We start from the raw sequence: 17,004 nt of genomic DNA on the forward strand, positions 1-17,004 counted from the left end.
CTCCCAGAAAAGTGGAAATACGGAGTCCTATAATGACTGTCAGTCTGGCTTGTAGCCAAATTCATGGAGTGACTACTCAGGAAATAATAGTGGACTATCTTGAATTTTGCAGGTTTCAAGATATGAGATGGCATGGTTGTAACAGAGGAAGATAAATTTAATCAATAGTTTTGACTGGATGACCAAAGAATTGGTGCTGGATATGGTGTAAGTTTCTTAACAGCAACATAGTAAATGATGGCAGATAACGATCTGAACGGTCCATGATTAAATTGGCATTTCTAGGACATAGACCGTAGAAGTCTGCCCGGTACTGTCCTTAGGTTCCAACTATTGGAGTTGCTGTTGAAGCCCATGCCAGCCTAACCGAACCATCTGGTCATGTGCTAAATAATAAGAATCAGAATATGGAGTCTAAATCTGGCATGTTGTCTAAGATTTTGGATTATTAAAAATCTTTTTCATTGTATCATGCTGTAACAATTGGAAGAGTCAAAGGAGGAAAAGCTAATGAATGAATTGCAGTAATTCTGCCATATAATGGTGGCCTGTGAGGAAAGTGTAACAAAAATCGTTCAAAAGACCAGAGTGAAGGCTGTGAGAATTTCCAGAGTTTGTACCGCAGTAGCTGAAACAAAGAAGTTTGAGATATGTAGAAAAAGGATGAAAAATCTAGAAGCTTGCTTCCTCTGTATTTGGTTTTAGAGAACAAGAATACATGATACTGTACAGGAAATAAAACACAAGACGGTTTTAGATAGCATAGATCACTGAAAGGAAAATAGTTGTTGTTTTTTCCAGGTTTTATTAAGTTTTGATATCCCACCTATCATAAAATGTCTAAATGTCATTGAGTTAGTCCAATAAAAAAGGTATTACCTTATTTACTTTGTTTTTTTGTTCTATTTCTTTATATTATCTTGGAAAGTGGACTAACACAACCACCACACCATTTCACAGCAAAAAAAAAAAAAAGGAGTTAGGGAAGGGAGTACGTGAAGACACTGCAATATTTAGAAAAAATTAAGGATGGGAAATACAAGAGGGGAGGCCACAATGCTCAACCTGGAAGAAAGTACGCTTAGATATACCGGTATGCATCAGAAAATATTAGTGAAGTCTGAGATGAGGTGGCTGGAAATTCCACAGTTCAGGAACTTGTACAGAAAAGATTGAACTACGAATGATATCTGAGATAATTTGTCAAAAGGTAGGAATGATCAGATGATTTTGGTTGATGGATCTACGAGATTATGAAGGAAAGTAAGGCATTAGATCTCTGCTGAGATAGAGAGATCAGTGGTACAGGTTTTAAAGATGAATAGTAAAATTATGAAGGTGATACAGTGAGATATTATAAATTGCCAGAAACTGTATCAGAGATTACCTGATTGGTAACTCATTGGATCATTATCCATCAGCTAATCATGCTATTCACCCCACATGAGTTCCTCTCATTTCTCTTTTCAACTTGAACTCTGACTGCACTTTCTGTTTTCCAGGTCTGAATTCTTTCATGAGCCACAATTTAAGGAAAGATAGTTCTCATCTTCAAACTTTTGTTTTGGTGGCTCAGCTATGATTCACAGCCTCTTCCTGATCAACTCCTCGGGAGACATCTTCCTGGAGAAGCACTGGAAAAGCATTGTCAGCCGTTCTGTTTGTGACTATTTTTTCGAGGCACAAGAAAGAGCAACAGAGGCTGAGAATGTCCCGCCTGTGATCCCCACTCCACATCACTACTTGCTGAGTGTTTACCGGCACAAAATATTCTTCGTAGCTGTAATCCAGACAGAAGTGCCCCCACTTTTTGCCATTGAGTTCTTGCACCGTGTGGTGGACACATTTCAGGTATGTGAATAATTGTGAGAAGTAGGGAGACTTTTTTTTTTTTTTTTTTTTTGCAAAATGACAGGTTTTTCCATGTGTAAAGCCTATATTACACACAGAAAAAAGCAAAACATAAAACTGTATGGCTATATACAGTATATCTAGGCTCCTTTTACAAAGGTACGCTAGAGGTTTTAGCACGCGCTAAAATGCCGCACGCGCTACCACCTCCTTTTAAGCAGGCGGTATTTTTTCGGCTAGCGCACACTAATCCTATGCTTGCGCTAAAAACGCTAGCGCACCTTTGTAAAAGGAGCCCTATATAAATGTATGCACTGACAAGAAGGCACTTCCTTATATGCACTCTGTATGTAGCTGTTCCTGGGAACATAGTTTGGGGGAGCAGGGGTAGAGTATTTTATAAACTATGGGGCCAATGTTCAACTGGTAATAGTGTCAGTTTTTTGTATAAATCTTTCCTCATACAGTATGCATATCTGATATAATCAATACTTCATTTTAAATTCCAATGTATATATCACCTTGCAGTAAATTTTTTTGTTTTTTTTCCATTTATTAGCTTTTAACATTTTTTGTTTATATTTCTATTGTTAGAAGCCCTCAGAAGCGACTCTCATATACGGACCATGTTTCGCCCGTTGAGAAATTTTTATATAGCTGCAAGCTTCCTCGTTGGCTTCAATTTTATTATAACAAAAACTTTTTATGTGCACTTATCTCAGTCTGCCATTCATCGTCTCACTGTCAAACCCAATGCCGACATACGTGTTTTGCTATCTGCGTCAGGGCAGGGTTTATTTAATTTTCCATGTATCTGGCGCCATATTGCTGAATATATGCATGCAAGTAGATACATGGAAAACCAAATAAACCTTGTCCTGACGCAGATAGCGAAACATGCATGTCGGCATTGGGTTTGGCAGTGAGACGATGAATGGCAGATTAAGATAAGTGCACATAAAATAAGTTTTAAAACATTATTAAAAAAAGAAAAGAAAAAAAGTTTTTGTTATAATAAACACCTAGGTAATGAACCAGGACAATAGCCCCTTTGCAATATCATCCCCAAAACTGAATTTGTAAACCGTTAACCCCAATCACAAACTATGAATAGCCCATTCAATTTATGGAATTTTTCTAATTCTTTGTAAGCCGCATGGCACTTCAAGGCCCTGTAGCATACGAACTGTTGTTATTATCATTAAGGTTCCCATTATCAGATGTACACTGCTATACCCTGTAATTCGCTGTATGTACAGTTTCTCTTTATTGTGAACCGCCTAGAAGTCGCAAGATTGTTGGCGGTATATAAGAATAAAGTTATTATTATTATTATAATAAAATTGAAGCAATGAGGAAGCTTGCGGCTATATAAAAATTTCTCAGTGGACGAAACATGTCCCATATGAGAGCCACTTCTGAGGGCTTCTAACAATAGAAAGATAAACAACAAATTTTAAAAGCTAATAAATAAATAATACAAAAATACATTGAATTTTAAAATGATGTATTGATTATATCAGATATGCATATTGTATGAAGAAAGAGATTTATACAAAAAACTAGAACTGGTGAGTTTTGATTGATGTTGTATATCGGGGGTGTCCAGCCTTTTGGCCGAAAAAAATGTTTCTGGGGCCGCACAAAAACGCAAACGCTGCAGCAAGACGGTAAACACCCGGGGGCAGCGGAGGAAAACACTGCATTGCCCTTGAACGAAGCCACACAAAATACTTCACGGGGCCACATGTGACCCTTGGGCCACAGGTTGGACGCCCCTGTTGTATATCTTCTTGCCAGTTAAAAACTAACTGCCCACGTTGAAGGGATTAATCAACTGGTAATAGTGAGCATTTTATTCTCCGCCGACGGAGCTATTCCCAGATATTCAATGCCAGTCCCTGTCCAAGCTTCAGCTCTGAATATCTGGTTATTTTTGAGCTAGTTAACATAGTAACATAGTAGTTGACAGCAGATAAAGACCTGAATGGTCCATCCAGTCTGCCCAACCTGATTCAATTTAAATTTTTTAATTTTTTTCTTAGCTATTTCTGGGCAAGAATCCAAAGCTCTACCCGGTACTGTGCTTGGGTTCTACTCCAGCCCATCTACACCCTCCCAGCCACTGAAGCCCTCCCCAGCCCATCTCCCACCAAACGGCCATACACAGACACAGACCGTGCAAGTCTGCCCAGTACTGGCCTTAGTTCAATATTTAATATTGAATTTAGATCCTCTGTGTTCATCCCACGCTTCTTTGAACTCAGTCACAGTTTTACTCTCCACCACCTCTCTCGGAAGCGCATTCCAGGCATCCACCACCCTCTCCGTAAAGTAGAATTTCCTAACATTGCCTTTGAATCTACCACCCCTCAACCTCAAATTATGTCCTCTGGTTTTACCATTTTCCTTTCTCTGGAAAAGATTTTGTTCTACGTTAATACCCTTCAAGTATTTGAACATCTGAATCATATCTTCTCTGTCCCTCCTTTCCTCTCTAGGGTATACATATTCAGGGCTTCCAGTCTCTCCTCATAAGTCTTCTGGCGCATAGCTGCTTAAGTCAACATTCAGCAGCTATGAATTAGTGCATAAAGATAGGACAGATTTTTATACAGTTCCATATTTACACTAAAACTGGCTGCTTAAGGGCTGAATTTTGGCATTTAAGTGCCCAAGTTCTGACTCTGCCCTGAGAACACCCCAACATAGCTAGTTTTGAGTTAGGCATTAAGGGGGACATTCTTTAAATGGTGCCGAACCTTAGGCACTGGTAGGCACCCTACCGGCACCTAAGTTAATTGAGAAACACCATTTAAAACAGCGACAAACGGTGAAATTAAAGTGCCTACTGGTGCCTAAATAAAAGACGCCGGAATCGCACCTATGTAGGTTTACGGTGCTTAACACTACTATAGGTGTGGCTAATGCCTGCAGTGGCATTAGGTGGCATAAAGCACCTATGTAAGTGCGATTCACGGCATAGTTAGGCATTGGAAATATAGGCCTGGAAAACCCTGGCCTACATTACCGGCCCCTATCTTTCACAGAGATGTGATTTAGAGAATGACAGGGGGACAATTTTTTCCCCGTCCCCACAGGAACTCAATTTCCCTGTCCCGTCCCCGCAAGTTTTGTCGCTGTCCCTGCCCCTGCCCAATTCCCATTAGCTCTGCCTTAACCGCACAAACCTCAAACACTTATGATTTTCAAGTATTTGAGGCTTGTGCAGATGAAGATGGAGCTTGTAGGAATGGGGCAGGGACAGGAAAAGAACTTACGGGAATGGGACGGAGAAATGAGTTCCCGCGGGGACAGGGAAAAATTTGGCCCCTATCAATCTCTAGTGCGATTCTCTGTAGGGCGCTGTCACATGATTGACATATGATCTGTGGCTGCTGATATCGATGCCCTATAAAGAATCCAGGCCTGTCAATTTCAGCAATACAAAATAAGTACGTGTATGAAAATTGCTTTGATTGTAGTCACAGTAAGGCAGTACAGTGCTCCCCCGCAAATTTGCGGTCCGCAGTTTGCGGTCCCAGTCATTCGCGGTATTTTCCGACCATAAAGGGGGGGGGGCAGGAGAGAGCAGCTGGAGAGGCAGGAGAGGGCAGCCGGAGCGCCGGCAAGTGAAGGAAATCACTCGGGTGTCAAAGCAGCTCCTGATTGGTGAGGCCTGACTTTAGTACAGGAAGAGGCGGTCGGAGCATACCGCCAGTGATTTCCTTCACTCGCTGGCACTCCAGCTGCCTTCTCCTGTCTCTCCAGCTGCCCTCTCCTGTCTCCCCTGCCTAAAAACCATATTCACGATTTATCGATATTCGCGGGGGTTCCTGGAACGGAACCCCCGCGAATATCGGGGGAGTATTGTATATCAAATCCCATCTTTCCCTTACCTGCTTTACAGCAAGTGTAAATTATGCAGTGGAATTATCATGTATTGGGGCTGGATATAGGGCCTATATTATAAATGCACATAGGCATCTATGTTGCTATTAGAAAATAGATGTCTTTATGGACTTCTCACACAGGTATCCTGTTGTAAAATTAGACCTATAAAGGTCAAATTTCAGACTAAAATCTTTGGGATGAAGTCCACAGGTGTAATGTATCTGCAGGCTTTGTACAGAGCTTATAGAAACTGTGAAGGAAGACTCCCAGAGCCAATTATCTGTCTGTCAATATTACCCTTATAGTTACAAAGCAAATCTGCTTGAGAGAAGGTCTCATAAAGTTTTAAGATAGTTCTCTGCCCCACCCTAGAGGTCAGAGCCTTCATTCATATGCCTGATGAATATTCCTCTTTTCTTATGAGCCAGCTATATGGGGTGGTGGCAGAGTCCAGTCCAGATTTTCCTGGACCTTCTGCCCATTCACACAAACAGCTTGGACATTCTTATAGATATAATAGTTGTTTTTTTTTTATTAAGTACAGATCTGAACGTCTTACCTCACAGGCTCTGATAAGGCAAAACCCTTTCTCAGCTCAAGAATAAACATTTTTCTTAAGCAAGGTTCAAGGGCTGTTGTTAGCCAGACCCACATAAAGTCCATCACACTGTCATCTCTTCTAAAAGTCCTTGCCAGATTTCATGACTTGAGCCAGGAAAAAAAAAATCAATTCAATTTGATTCAGCCTATTGAATCGATTTTTCAATTCAATTTTCCTGCTCAATTGGGTGGGTTTATTTTATAACCTCTTCACCCCTTTTATAGCCTCTTTGCCCTCTCCTACCCACACTGGTTCTGTGGGGTAAACAAAATAAATAAACAAAAAATACTTTTCCTCTCTCTGTTAAATCCTAGCTCACGTTCAATAGCAATACAAAATTGAAATTATAAAAGGTTTAATAAAATATGGGAGCCATTAGCATTGTTTTGTAATGAATAAACACCATTTTTAACATAAATTATTAATGGAGGGGAAGGGGGAGGGATTGTATAAGTGAATAAAAAGGTAAAAGGAAATAAGAAAAAGGTTAAATGAATTAAGAAAAATAGTATTGAAAGGGAGGGTGGGTGAGGGATTTATATATATATATATATATAATTGTTATTATCTTGATGGATTTATCAAGTGTTGTTTTTGAGCCTATGTATCAATTTTTATTGTACACTTGTTGAATGATTAAAAAGGAATAAAGAATTAAAAAAAAAAATCCTAGCTCACGTTTACGGTCTAACACCAGCTCTGGAAGGATACACATATCAGATCTGACATATTGTAATCACAAAACAGAAAATAAAATTATTTTTCCTACCTTTTGTTGTCTGGTCATTTTTCAAATCATGTTGGTCCCAGGCTCTGGTAGTTTTCTAATCAGACTTTCCTTCTTTCTTCTTTTTCCATGCTGACCATCCATCTTCCATCTCTGTCCTCCCCTTCTGTTTACCTTTCTTCCCCTGGAGGTCTGGCATCTTTCCTTTTTTTCATCTCCATGCCCCCGCAGCTGCAGCGATGGACCCCACCATCCACAGATCCACAATCTCTCCTTTTCGAAACTACCCTTTCTGTGTCCCTGTCCCTATTCTCCTCTCCAGTAGTGTCCCCTTTGTGTCCTTGTTCCTATGCTCCCTCCACGCCCAGCATCTTATCTCTATTTGATGTCTCTCCCCATATCCAGCTTCTTCTGTCTCTCTTCTTTACCTCCTGTATCCCCTTCCCCAGGTACAGGTTTTCTCCTACTATCTCTCCTACCATCCTGCACTCTGACCACCTACTTTAGAGCAGTATGTGTCCCTCTTGTACCCTTCCCCTTGTGGTCTTGCATTTCTCTCTCCCTTTCTCCATTAGTCCAGCACCTCTCCTCTGTTTTCCTCCCCCTCTTTTTGGCTTGGTCTCTCTCTTCCCTTCACTTCACCCCAGGTCTGGCATCTCTTACTTCACCCCAGGTCTTACTCTCTCTTACCCCTTCCTCCTCCTTACTCTGCACAGGGCTGGCAGGCATCTCTCAGTCTTCAACATCCGAGTATAGCAAATTTGTTATACTGCCCCCCCCTTCCCCTGTGAAGGCCTGCTCCCCTCGCAAGCCTGCATGTTCCCCCAGCTTCCCCGCTTTTACCTTAAGCTAATATGGCAGTCTGCAGGATCACCAGTGCTATAGTGATTCCTGCAGCTGCCGTCATCCTCAGTGGCACATTTCCTCTGCCGCGATCCTAACCCTGACGTCAGAGGAGGGGCGGGACCGTAGCAGAGAGAACGTGCTGTTGAGTACAATGGGCAGCTGCAAGGATCACTACAGCACCAGCGATCCTGCAGGCTGCCGTATTAGCTTACGGTAAGAGCGGGGAAGCTGGGGGAACATGCAGGCCTTTCTGACTGACCCTCCCCCTTCAAGCAGGAGTGGCAGCGGACGGCCAGCAAGAGACAGTGCTGCCACTCCTGTTTTAGGAAGGCACGGGGTGGAAGGGTTGGTCATTGAATCGGAAGGCCAATTTTTTTAATAAAATTGAATCGATTTGAATCGATTCACCTGATTCGAATCGGTGAATCTATTCAAATCATAAATTGGGCAGCACTACTCTTAACTATAGTTCAAAAACAACATCTGTAGATACTCTGTTTAATAATACAAAACCCAAGTGAAACATTGTCCCGACTTAGACAAATAAGCCAAAATCAGGTGAAAATGGACTAATGTATATTTTTCTGTCTGCACTTTACAGGATTATTTTGGTGTGTGCTCAGAAATGGTAATTAAAGATAATGTGGTGGTGGTGTATGAAGTTTTGGAAGAAATGCTGGACAATGGATTCCCTCTAGCTACAGAATCCAATATTCTAAAAGAACTAATCAAACCTCCCACCATCCTTCGAACTGTCGTCAACACCATTACAGGTACAGGGTCTAGGAGGGGCAGGTCTAATAGGCAACAGAATGGGATGGACCACTGGGACCACACCCTGGCCAATAGTTTGTCCAGCACAGTATCAGCAAATAGAGAGCTTAAGGTCAGAATTGGACATTAGTTTGCTTTGCCCCGCCAAACAAAAAAGGTATTTCTTTGCCTCTGGCAGGGGCAAGCCTGAGATTCAAGTTTGGAAGAGATGCCTCATGTTTAGCAGTGGAAGGCACAGCTGTTTCTTGGGCTGGAAGATATGACTCTGGCTCAGTCCTGGAAAGGATACTTGTGTCCTGTGACTGAGAATGACAGCTATCCTCTGAGGCTTAGATTTAGAGCAGTCAGTCCCAAAGGGATTTGATATACCACCTTTCTGTGGTTACAATCAAGGTAATTTATATGTTATATACAGGGTACTTATTATATACCTGGGGCAATAGGAGGAAATATTTTTTCACTCAGAGAATAGTTAAGCTCTGGAACGCATTGCCAGAGGTTGTGGTAAAAGCGGATAGCGTAGCTCAGTGTTTCTCAAATTGGTCGTAGAGTACCCCTTTGCCAGTCAGGTTTTCAGCATATCCACAATGAATATGCATGAAAGAAATTTGCATATTCATTGTGGATATTCTGAAAACCTGACTGGCAAGGGGTTACTCCAGCACCGAGTTGAGAAACACTGGCGTAGCTGGTTTTAAGAAAGGTTTGGACAAATTCTTGTAGGAAAAGTCCATAGTCTGTTATTAAGACATGGGGGAAGCCTCTGCTTGCCCTGGATTGGTAGCATGGAATGTTGACAATCTTTGGGTTTTGGCCAGGTATTAGTGACCTGGATTGGCCACCGTGAGAACGGTCTACTGGGCTTGATGGACCATTGGTCTGACCCAGTAAGGCCATTCTTATGTTCTTATGTGGGTTACGTGACTTGCCCAGAGTAACAAGAAGCTGCAGTGGTCCCCTGGACCTTAGGTGGCTCCTCCACTTCCGGAAAAGGTGCAGCTGTATCCTGGTGCTGATAGGGGTGACTCATGTCCACTATCTGGAGCAAGGGGAGGATATTTGTTGCCTGGGGCTGGGAAGAATAGCTGTAGTCTAGAATTGAGATGGGTGACTCTGGACTAATACTGAGAAGAACTGTTATGATGCCAAGACTAGGAGGGACTGCAAAACTTACAGTCAGGAATTAAACTCTACTAGTTTCTTCCTTTTTACAGGAAGCACCAATGTGGGTGATCAGCTCCCTACTGGACAGCTTTCTGTGGTACCCTGGAGACGGACTGGTGTTAAATACACCAATAACGAAGCATATTTTGATGTGATTGAAGAGATTGATGCAATCATTGACAAATCAGGTACTTTCTTCCTGCAAAATTAATTAATTAGGAATGCACAGTTATGGTTCATTTGGAGGCTCATTTTCAAAGCATATAGCCTTACGAAGCTGCAAAGGTTGCTGTGGAACTTTGTCAATCTATGGGCTTTGAAAATGAGCACCTTAAGGCAGTTAGCATGCCATGTAATTCATCTGCTGGGCAAATTTCTAGTGGCTGTATTAGTCCTGGAGAAATCTGGATATTGCAGTTTGTAATGTATTGGCTTAGACTGATGACAGTAGCTGAAGACAGTGGCGTAGCGACGGTGAGAGGCGCCCTTCCCCCGCCCTCATCTCCACCTCCCGCGCCTTCACCGATCCTCCCTGCCGCGTGCGCGCTGCCTTCTCTTCCTCCGTACCCCTTGTTGTTCATTGCCACGAGCAACAAGAACTTCAACATGCTCCTCACAACCCCGTCAGCTCTCCCGCCGACGTCACTTCCTATGGGCGGCACCCGGAAGCGACGTCAGCGAGAGAGACGACGCGGTTGCAAGGAGCATGTTGAAGTTGTTGTTGCTCGCGGCGGTGAACAACTAGAGGTACGGGGGAAGGGAAGGGGGCGCGTATGTGGCGAGGGAAGGAATGGGAAGAGGAAGGGGTGAAGAGGAGTTGGGGTGCTGGCGTCCCCACCAACATGGTGCCCAGAGTGGGCTGCCCCCCCTCCCCGACTGAAGATGATATTCAAATGAGTTTGCAAGACAAATGTGGTCTAAGAGCACACGCGCACTGATGTCTCTGGCTAATTCTTATGCTGTCGGCAAAAAATATTACTACCTGTAAAAAGAGCTGTAGAATTTCTAATTATGTGATCCAGCCAATCGGCTTCAGAATGTATGCTGAAGTTCCCAAATGTTGGCTGTTTTGATCCTTTTTTAAATTTTATTTGAATGTCAACCACTTTGAATGGGATTTTTATAAAACTGGAATAAAACCTTGGAAATTATGGAGAATTTGTCACATTCAAAAAAATCTCTGTTTTGTTAATTTTCCTTAACCTCATTTGATATCTCTATAGAATTTATTGCGAAAATATTTGTAAGAGATATTAGGCTTAACAAATTCAAAAACCTTTTCTATATAAAATTGTTATGATATACCACAGAAAAAAAAAGTTACATCTGTTCAGGGAACAAATCTTTTGGGGCTCCTTTTACAAAGTTGCACCAGCGGTTTTAGTGCGCGCTTAGCAGGCGGTATTTTTTTGGCTAGCACGTGCTAATCCCGTACATGCGCTATAAACGCTAGTGCACCTTTGTAAAAGGAGCCCTTGGTTTCTACTGAGTTTGATTTAACTCATTTCCTTGAAGATTCCCAAGATGTGATTAAAACCAGGGCCACTCTCTTGATGACTTGTTTAAGTGAATTAGATATTTTAAAAACAAAACAACTAAATTCTGTGGGGATAATGTTTTGATATTTCCTGATGTTGCTAGAGCAACCCAAATGCGAAGGAAAGAATTTCTTCAGTTAAAACCTAGGGCTCCTTTTATCAAGGCGCGCTACGGGGGTTAGCGCGTCGGACATTTCATCACGCGCTAACCCCCGAGGCAGTCTAAAATCCTAACGCCTCATCAATGGAGGCGTTAGGTACTAGCACGGCAGGCGGTTTAACGCGCGGTATTTCATGCGTTAAACCGCACCTTTGTAAAAGGACCCCCTAGGGTTTTAGCTCTAGCAGCAACTTTTTTTTTCTAAAATTCTCTTGCAAGTGCATAATTAAAATACATGAGAAGGAATTTATTTTTTGGGACCCCACACAGCTTCAGCAATTTTTAAGTTTTCGTGAACAAGGGAAAGATAATGTCAAATAGAACTGATCTTTGAAAGGAATCTAAGAACAAGAGGAGAAGCATTAGAATGATTTAACTTGGGGAAAGTTTTTTTTTTTAAATTTTCTTAAATTGGATATTTTATAATCTTTAAATGTAGTTGAATCTTTTCTCAAATTTAATATCTCATTTTCTTTAAATGTATTTGAATTTATGGTGGCTCCCCCAAATTAATGTGGGCTAGAAAGATTTATATTAGATATTCTTTATCTCTTTTATTTTCCTGTTGCGTATCTTTATTTTTTACTGTTCTTTAAGAATTGTATGAAAAAAATTTGATAAATTAAAAAAAAAAAAAATTGGAATAAAACCTGATGATGATGATAGAGGTGTCATTGTTGAGGATACGTTGAAACCCTCAGCTCAATGTGCGGCAGCTGCTAAGAAAGCATGTTAAGAATCACCAGGAAAGGAATGGAAAACAAAGATGAAAATGTTATAATGCCCTTGTATTGCTCTATGGTACGGCTGCACTCGACTACTGTGTACAGTTTTAGTCACCATATCTGAAAAAAGATATAGCAGAATTAGAAAAGGTACAGAGAAGGTTGGCAAAAATGATAAAAGGGATGGGACGACTTCCTTATGAGGAAAGGCTAAAGTGGCTAGGGCTCGTTAGCTTGGAGAAGAGATGGCTCAGGGGTGATATGACCTCAGTGACACTGTCGACCACCACCTCCTCTTATCCAGACTCTATGGCCTTGGAATCAAGGACTCTGCCCTCCAGTGGTTGACCTCCTTCCTTCACCAAAGAACCAAACAGTCCTACTAGGGCTGCACAGATCTAACCCCAAGCCTATCAAATACGGCATTCCCCAAGGCACCCTTCTATCCCCCCTCCTATTTAACCTCTACATCAGAACTGTCATTGATATAACCCAGAAGTGCAACATTAAAATCCACTTCTATGCCGATGACATCCAGCTGCTCCTCCCACTAGGCGAAAACCGATCATCCCAAATCGCCAACCTCCAACACTGCCTCTCTGACACGAAAACCTGGATGACAAACAACAAACTACAACTGAACGCCTCCAAGACCAAACTTTTATGGATCGGGAAAAAAAGTACCAAATACACACACCCAACACTATCATGGGACTCCACTTTACTAACAGCAGCAGATCAGGTACGCATCCTAGGAGTAACATTAGACAGCCACCTGTCCCTGTCCACCCACATATCTCAAATAGTCTCTACCTCCTTCTACTACCTCCGCCAACTGAGAAGGATCAAACCCTACATCTCCACACCTGACCTGGCCCAACTCCTCTGTGCCTATGAACCCTCTCCAGGATGGATTACTGCAACTTCCTATTTAATGGAGTAGCCAAAAAAGATCTCAAGCACCTCAAGCGGGTACAAAATGCAGCAATCTGCCTCCTACACAGCTTCAACTACCATGACCCCATCTCCCCAGCCCTCCACACAGAGCACTGGCTTCTGATTAACCAACGCTGCGCATTCAAGGCCCTGGTAATAGCGCATAAAAGAATTTACACCACCACCCCAGCCTACATAGAATCCAAGCTAACCCTGTACACCCCCACCTGCCCCCTTCGCTTGGAAATGGAGAAACGCTCATGCATCCCCCCCAGGAAGGTCTCTCCTGTCAGAAACCGCCCGCAAATGCTCCTACAGCCACTTCATCCCCCAACTCTGGAACCAACTCCCCCCGCAAATCAGATTACAGAACTCATTGATGACCTTCCGGAAAGCGGTAAAGACCCTCCTCTTCAACTAAAATTACAACTGCAATCTACCCCTTCACCCCCCCCCTTAAACTCCCTCTTCTTTCTACCCTCTCTTCTCCATTTTGAACCTCTACTTAAATTGCTCTATAGTCCATTCTTAACCTGTACTTAAATTGCTGTATAGTCCTTGTACTTAAACTACTGTATAGTCTTTGTATTGTCCAAATGTACTCCACTGTGAATGTTTGCTTGTAGGCCGTTCTAAGCCACTGGGAGGAAGGGATAAAAATCGAAATAAATAAATAGAGGTCTATAAAATACTGAGGGATCCTTTTACTAAGCTGCGTTAGGGCATTAACGCACAGAATAGCGCACGCTGAATTGCCGCGTGTGCTAGACCTTAATGCCAGCATTGAGCTGGCATTAGTTCTAGCCGCGTAGCGCACAGTAATATCCTGTGTGCGCTAAAAATGCTAGCGCACCTTAGTAAAAGGGTAGATGTGAATCGCTTATTTACTCTTTCCAAAAATACTAGAATTAGGGGACATGCTACGAAGCTACTAACCCCCTTTTTTGCAAAGCTGTGCTAGCGGCTGCCATGTGGCAGCAGCCCCGAAGCCCTTTAAATCTCTAAGGGCTTCAGGGCCGTTACTGCGCAGCAGCCACTAGCGCGGCTTTGTAAAAGAGGGGAGTAAGTAGTAGATTTAAAACAAACCAGAGAAATATTTCTTCACACAATGTGTAATTAATTCTGGAATTCATTGCCAGAGAATGTGGTGAAATCAGTTAGCTTAGCAGGGTTTAAAAATGGTTTGGATAATTTCCTAAAAGAGAAGTACATAAGCCATTATTGAGATGGCTTAGGGAAATCCACTGTTTATTCCTAGGATAAACAGCATAAAATCAGTTTTACTACTTGGGATGTAGCTATGTACTTGGGACCTGGGTTGGCCACTGTTGGAAACAGGATACTGGGCTTGATGGACCTTCAGTTTGTCCCAGTATGACAATTCTTATGTTCTTAGATGTTACAAAATTCATGGAAGAGTATAAAGTGCAAAGCTACTATGTGCATATAGAGCTGTACAGAGCACCCCAGTGCAAATAAATATACAAGTGGGAACTAAAATTTACTTTATGTTTAAATCTTTTTTATTCATTTAAATAAGTAACAAAACAAAGAATCAATCAATCCAGCAACAGAGTCAAGGCAGCACTTTCCAACTCTAACAAGTCAATCTCCCAACCACCCACCCACCCACCCTCCCACTCCCTCCCATGGGAACAGCCATAAAATTAGCACATCAATTCAACAGTCTACTGCGTACAACCGGTGTCAGAGTAGCACAAAAAGGCATCCAACAACGTAAATATAATGAACCTGATTTAGAGTTCATATCTGCAATGGCCAGACGTTTATATCCCGCCAATTGAATCATCTGCGTTCGCCAATGGGCTACAGTTGGGGTATATGAGGACAGCCAGCATTGGAGAATAGTTTTAAGGCCCATGAATATAGTCTTTTGAACAAACGCTGTTGCGCCTGGACGGTTGGGTGTTAAAATAAATTTCAACGTAAAGAGAAAAGTGTTCGTTGGTGTCCAGGTACAGTTCCAAATGGATTGAACATGTAGGCAAATACGTTTCCAATAAGCTTGTATGCCCGGACATAGCCAAAACATGTGTCCCAAAGAGGCCCTCGGGGCCACGCACTTTGGGCAGCTGTCAGTAATACTCACATGTGCTCGATAGGCTCGAACTGGGGCAAAATACGCCCGGGCCAAAAACTTGTAATAGCGTTCCTTTTCTGCAGGAGATACCAATAGTTTCATTCCCAAGGAGAAACTCCGTTTAAGCACATCCATCGAGATAGTAATATGTAAGTCTTGAGTCCATTGAAAGGCCAAAGAAGCATAATCCAGTTCACCGGCTAGGTCTTGTAGAAAGCGGTGATGAAAGCGTAATGGTATGGGCTCCTGAGCCGTCAAACAGAAAGCTTCTGACAATTTGTCCTGAACATCTTTTCTTAAAGCTGGTCTGGGCAAAGAGCTGACATAATGATGTAGTTGGTTATAGGAGAACCAATCACCAGACACTAGCACGGAAGAGTCACATAATGTATGAAAAGATTGGAGAGATCCATCAGACTGTAATACATGAAACAAATAATACATTCCCCTCCCAGTCCACCAAATGCGGGCACCCAAATCCATGCCCGGGGAAAAGGCTCCATTACCAGTTACAGGGAGACATGGGGTCACATCATATCTAATGGCCAGTCGCTGGCAAAGAGATTTCCAAATTTTTCTCAGGGGAAGCAAAAACAAATCACCATAAGTCACCTCCCTTTTAGGTAGGCAACTAACATGTAGTAGGTAACTAAAGTGGTAGGGGTTAAATGCTAAACATTCCACCCCCGTAGCCGTAAAATATGAGGTGTTACAGAACCAGTCGTTCAGATGCCGGATTTGGCAAGCCTCGTTAAATCTACCTATGTGTAAGAGACCCAGACCCCCTTGGGAGGTAGGTAGTGATAAGTTATGCAAAGTAATCCTAGATCTTTTAGCCCCCCATAGAAATCATGTTACTGAACGGTGATGCTGTCGGAGATGGGTGTGCAATAAAAGAATAGGTAAAGTTTGCAAAATATAAAGCCATTGTGGGATCACCATCATGTTATATAAAGCGATCCTACCCATTAACGTCAAAGGATAAGCTCGCCACGCCTGTAGACGCTGTTCAGTTCGAGAGAGCAAAGGCAATACATTTATAGAATAAAGGGTGGTTAAGTCCCTAGGAATGAGGACACCCAGATATCTGATGGATGAGCTAGCCCATACAAGAGGAAAGGGACCAGGCCAGGAGTCACAAATTATGGGTTGAAGTGGAAGTACCAAAGATTTCTGTTTATTCAGTGTCAGTCCAGAATATAAATGAAATTCATCCAGAAGTTCCAAAGCACGCGTCAAGGAGCGATGCGGCTGAGCAAGGGTAAGCAGAATGTCATCCGCATAAGCTAGCACTCGTAATTGGGATTCTCCCTCCAACAACCCAACCACAACATCATCCCGCTGTATAGTTCGTAAAAGAGGCTCTAAGTAGAGAAGAAAAAGTAAAGGGGACAACGGGCAACCCTGACGAGTACCCCGGCCAACTGCAAAGGTCCTTGTTAAGATACCATTCACTAATAGGGAAGCGGTAGGAGCAGAGTATAACACCCGCAGAGCTGACCAAAACCAGCCACCCACCCCCACATATTGCAATACTTCAAAAAGGAAGGTCCAGTTGACTTGATCGAAGGCCTTTGCAGCGTCTAAACTGGCCAAAATACCCGGTGTAGATGTCGCCTGTGCTCTGGACATTGCCAATAGCACTCTCCTGACATTCACCACCGAGTGCCGGCCCTGGACAAATCCT

At 42.6% G+C, this 17,004-nt stretch overlaps 1 protein-coding gene across 5 annotated transcripts in view; it reads left to right on the top strand.

The window, feature by feature from the left end:
• The window catches only part of AP3M2 (adaptor related protein complex 3 subunit mu 2), an 88,362-nt gene that overhangs the window by 18,128 nt on the left and 53,230 nt on the right, over positions 1–17,004 (top strand). For 4 of the 5 annotated variants that reach the window (XM_033949343.1, XM_033949346.1, XM_033949345.1 and 1 more), the window contains exons 2-4: positions 1,503–1,851; positions 8,521–8,692; positions 9,908–10,045. In XM_033949343.1, coding sequence (XP_033805234.1) covers positions 1,579–1,851; positions 8,521–8,692; positions 9,908–10,045 — 583 coding nt within the window. In that variant the 5' untranslated portion in view covers positions 1,503–1,578. Of the gene's footprint in view, positions 1–112; positions 208–1,502; positions 1,852–8,520; positions 8,693–9,907; positions 10,046–17,004 lie in introns of all 5 variants that reach the window. The other variant, XM_033949344.1, reaches the window with a different exon arrangement.

Source organism: Geotrypetes seraphini, chromosome 6, assembly GCF_902459505.1.
Source record: "Geotrypetes seraphini chromosome 6, aGeoSer1.1, whole genome shotgun sequence".
Classification (NCBI taxonomy): domain Eukaryota; kingdom Metazoa; phylum Chordata; class Amphibia; order Gymnophiona; family Dermophiidae; genus Geotrypetes; species Geotrypetes seraphini.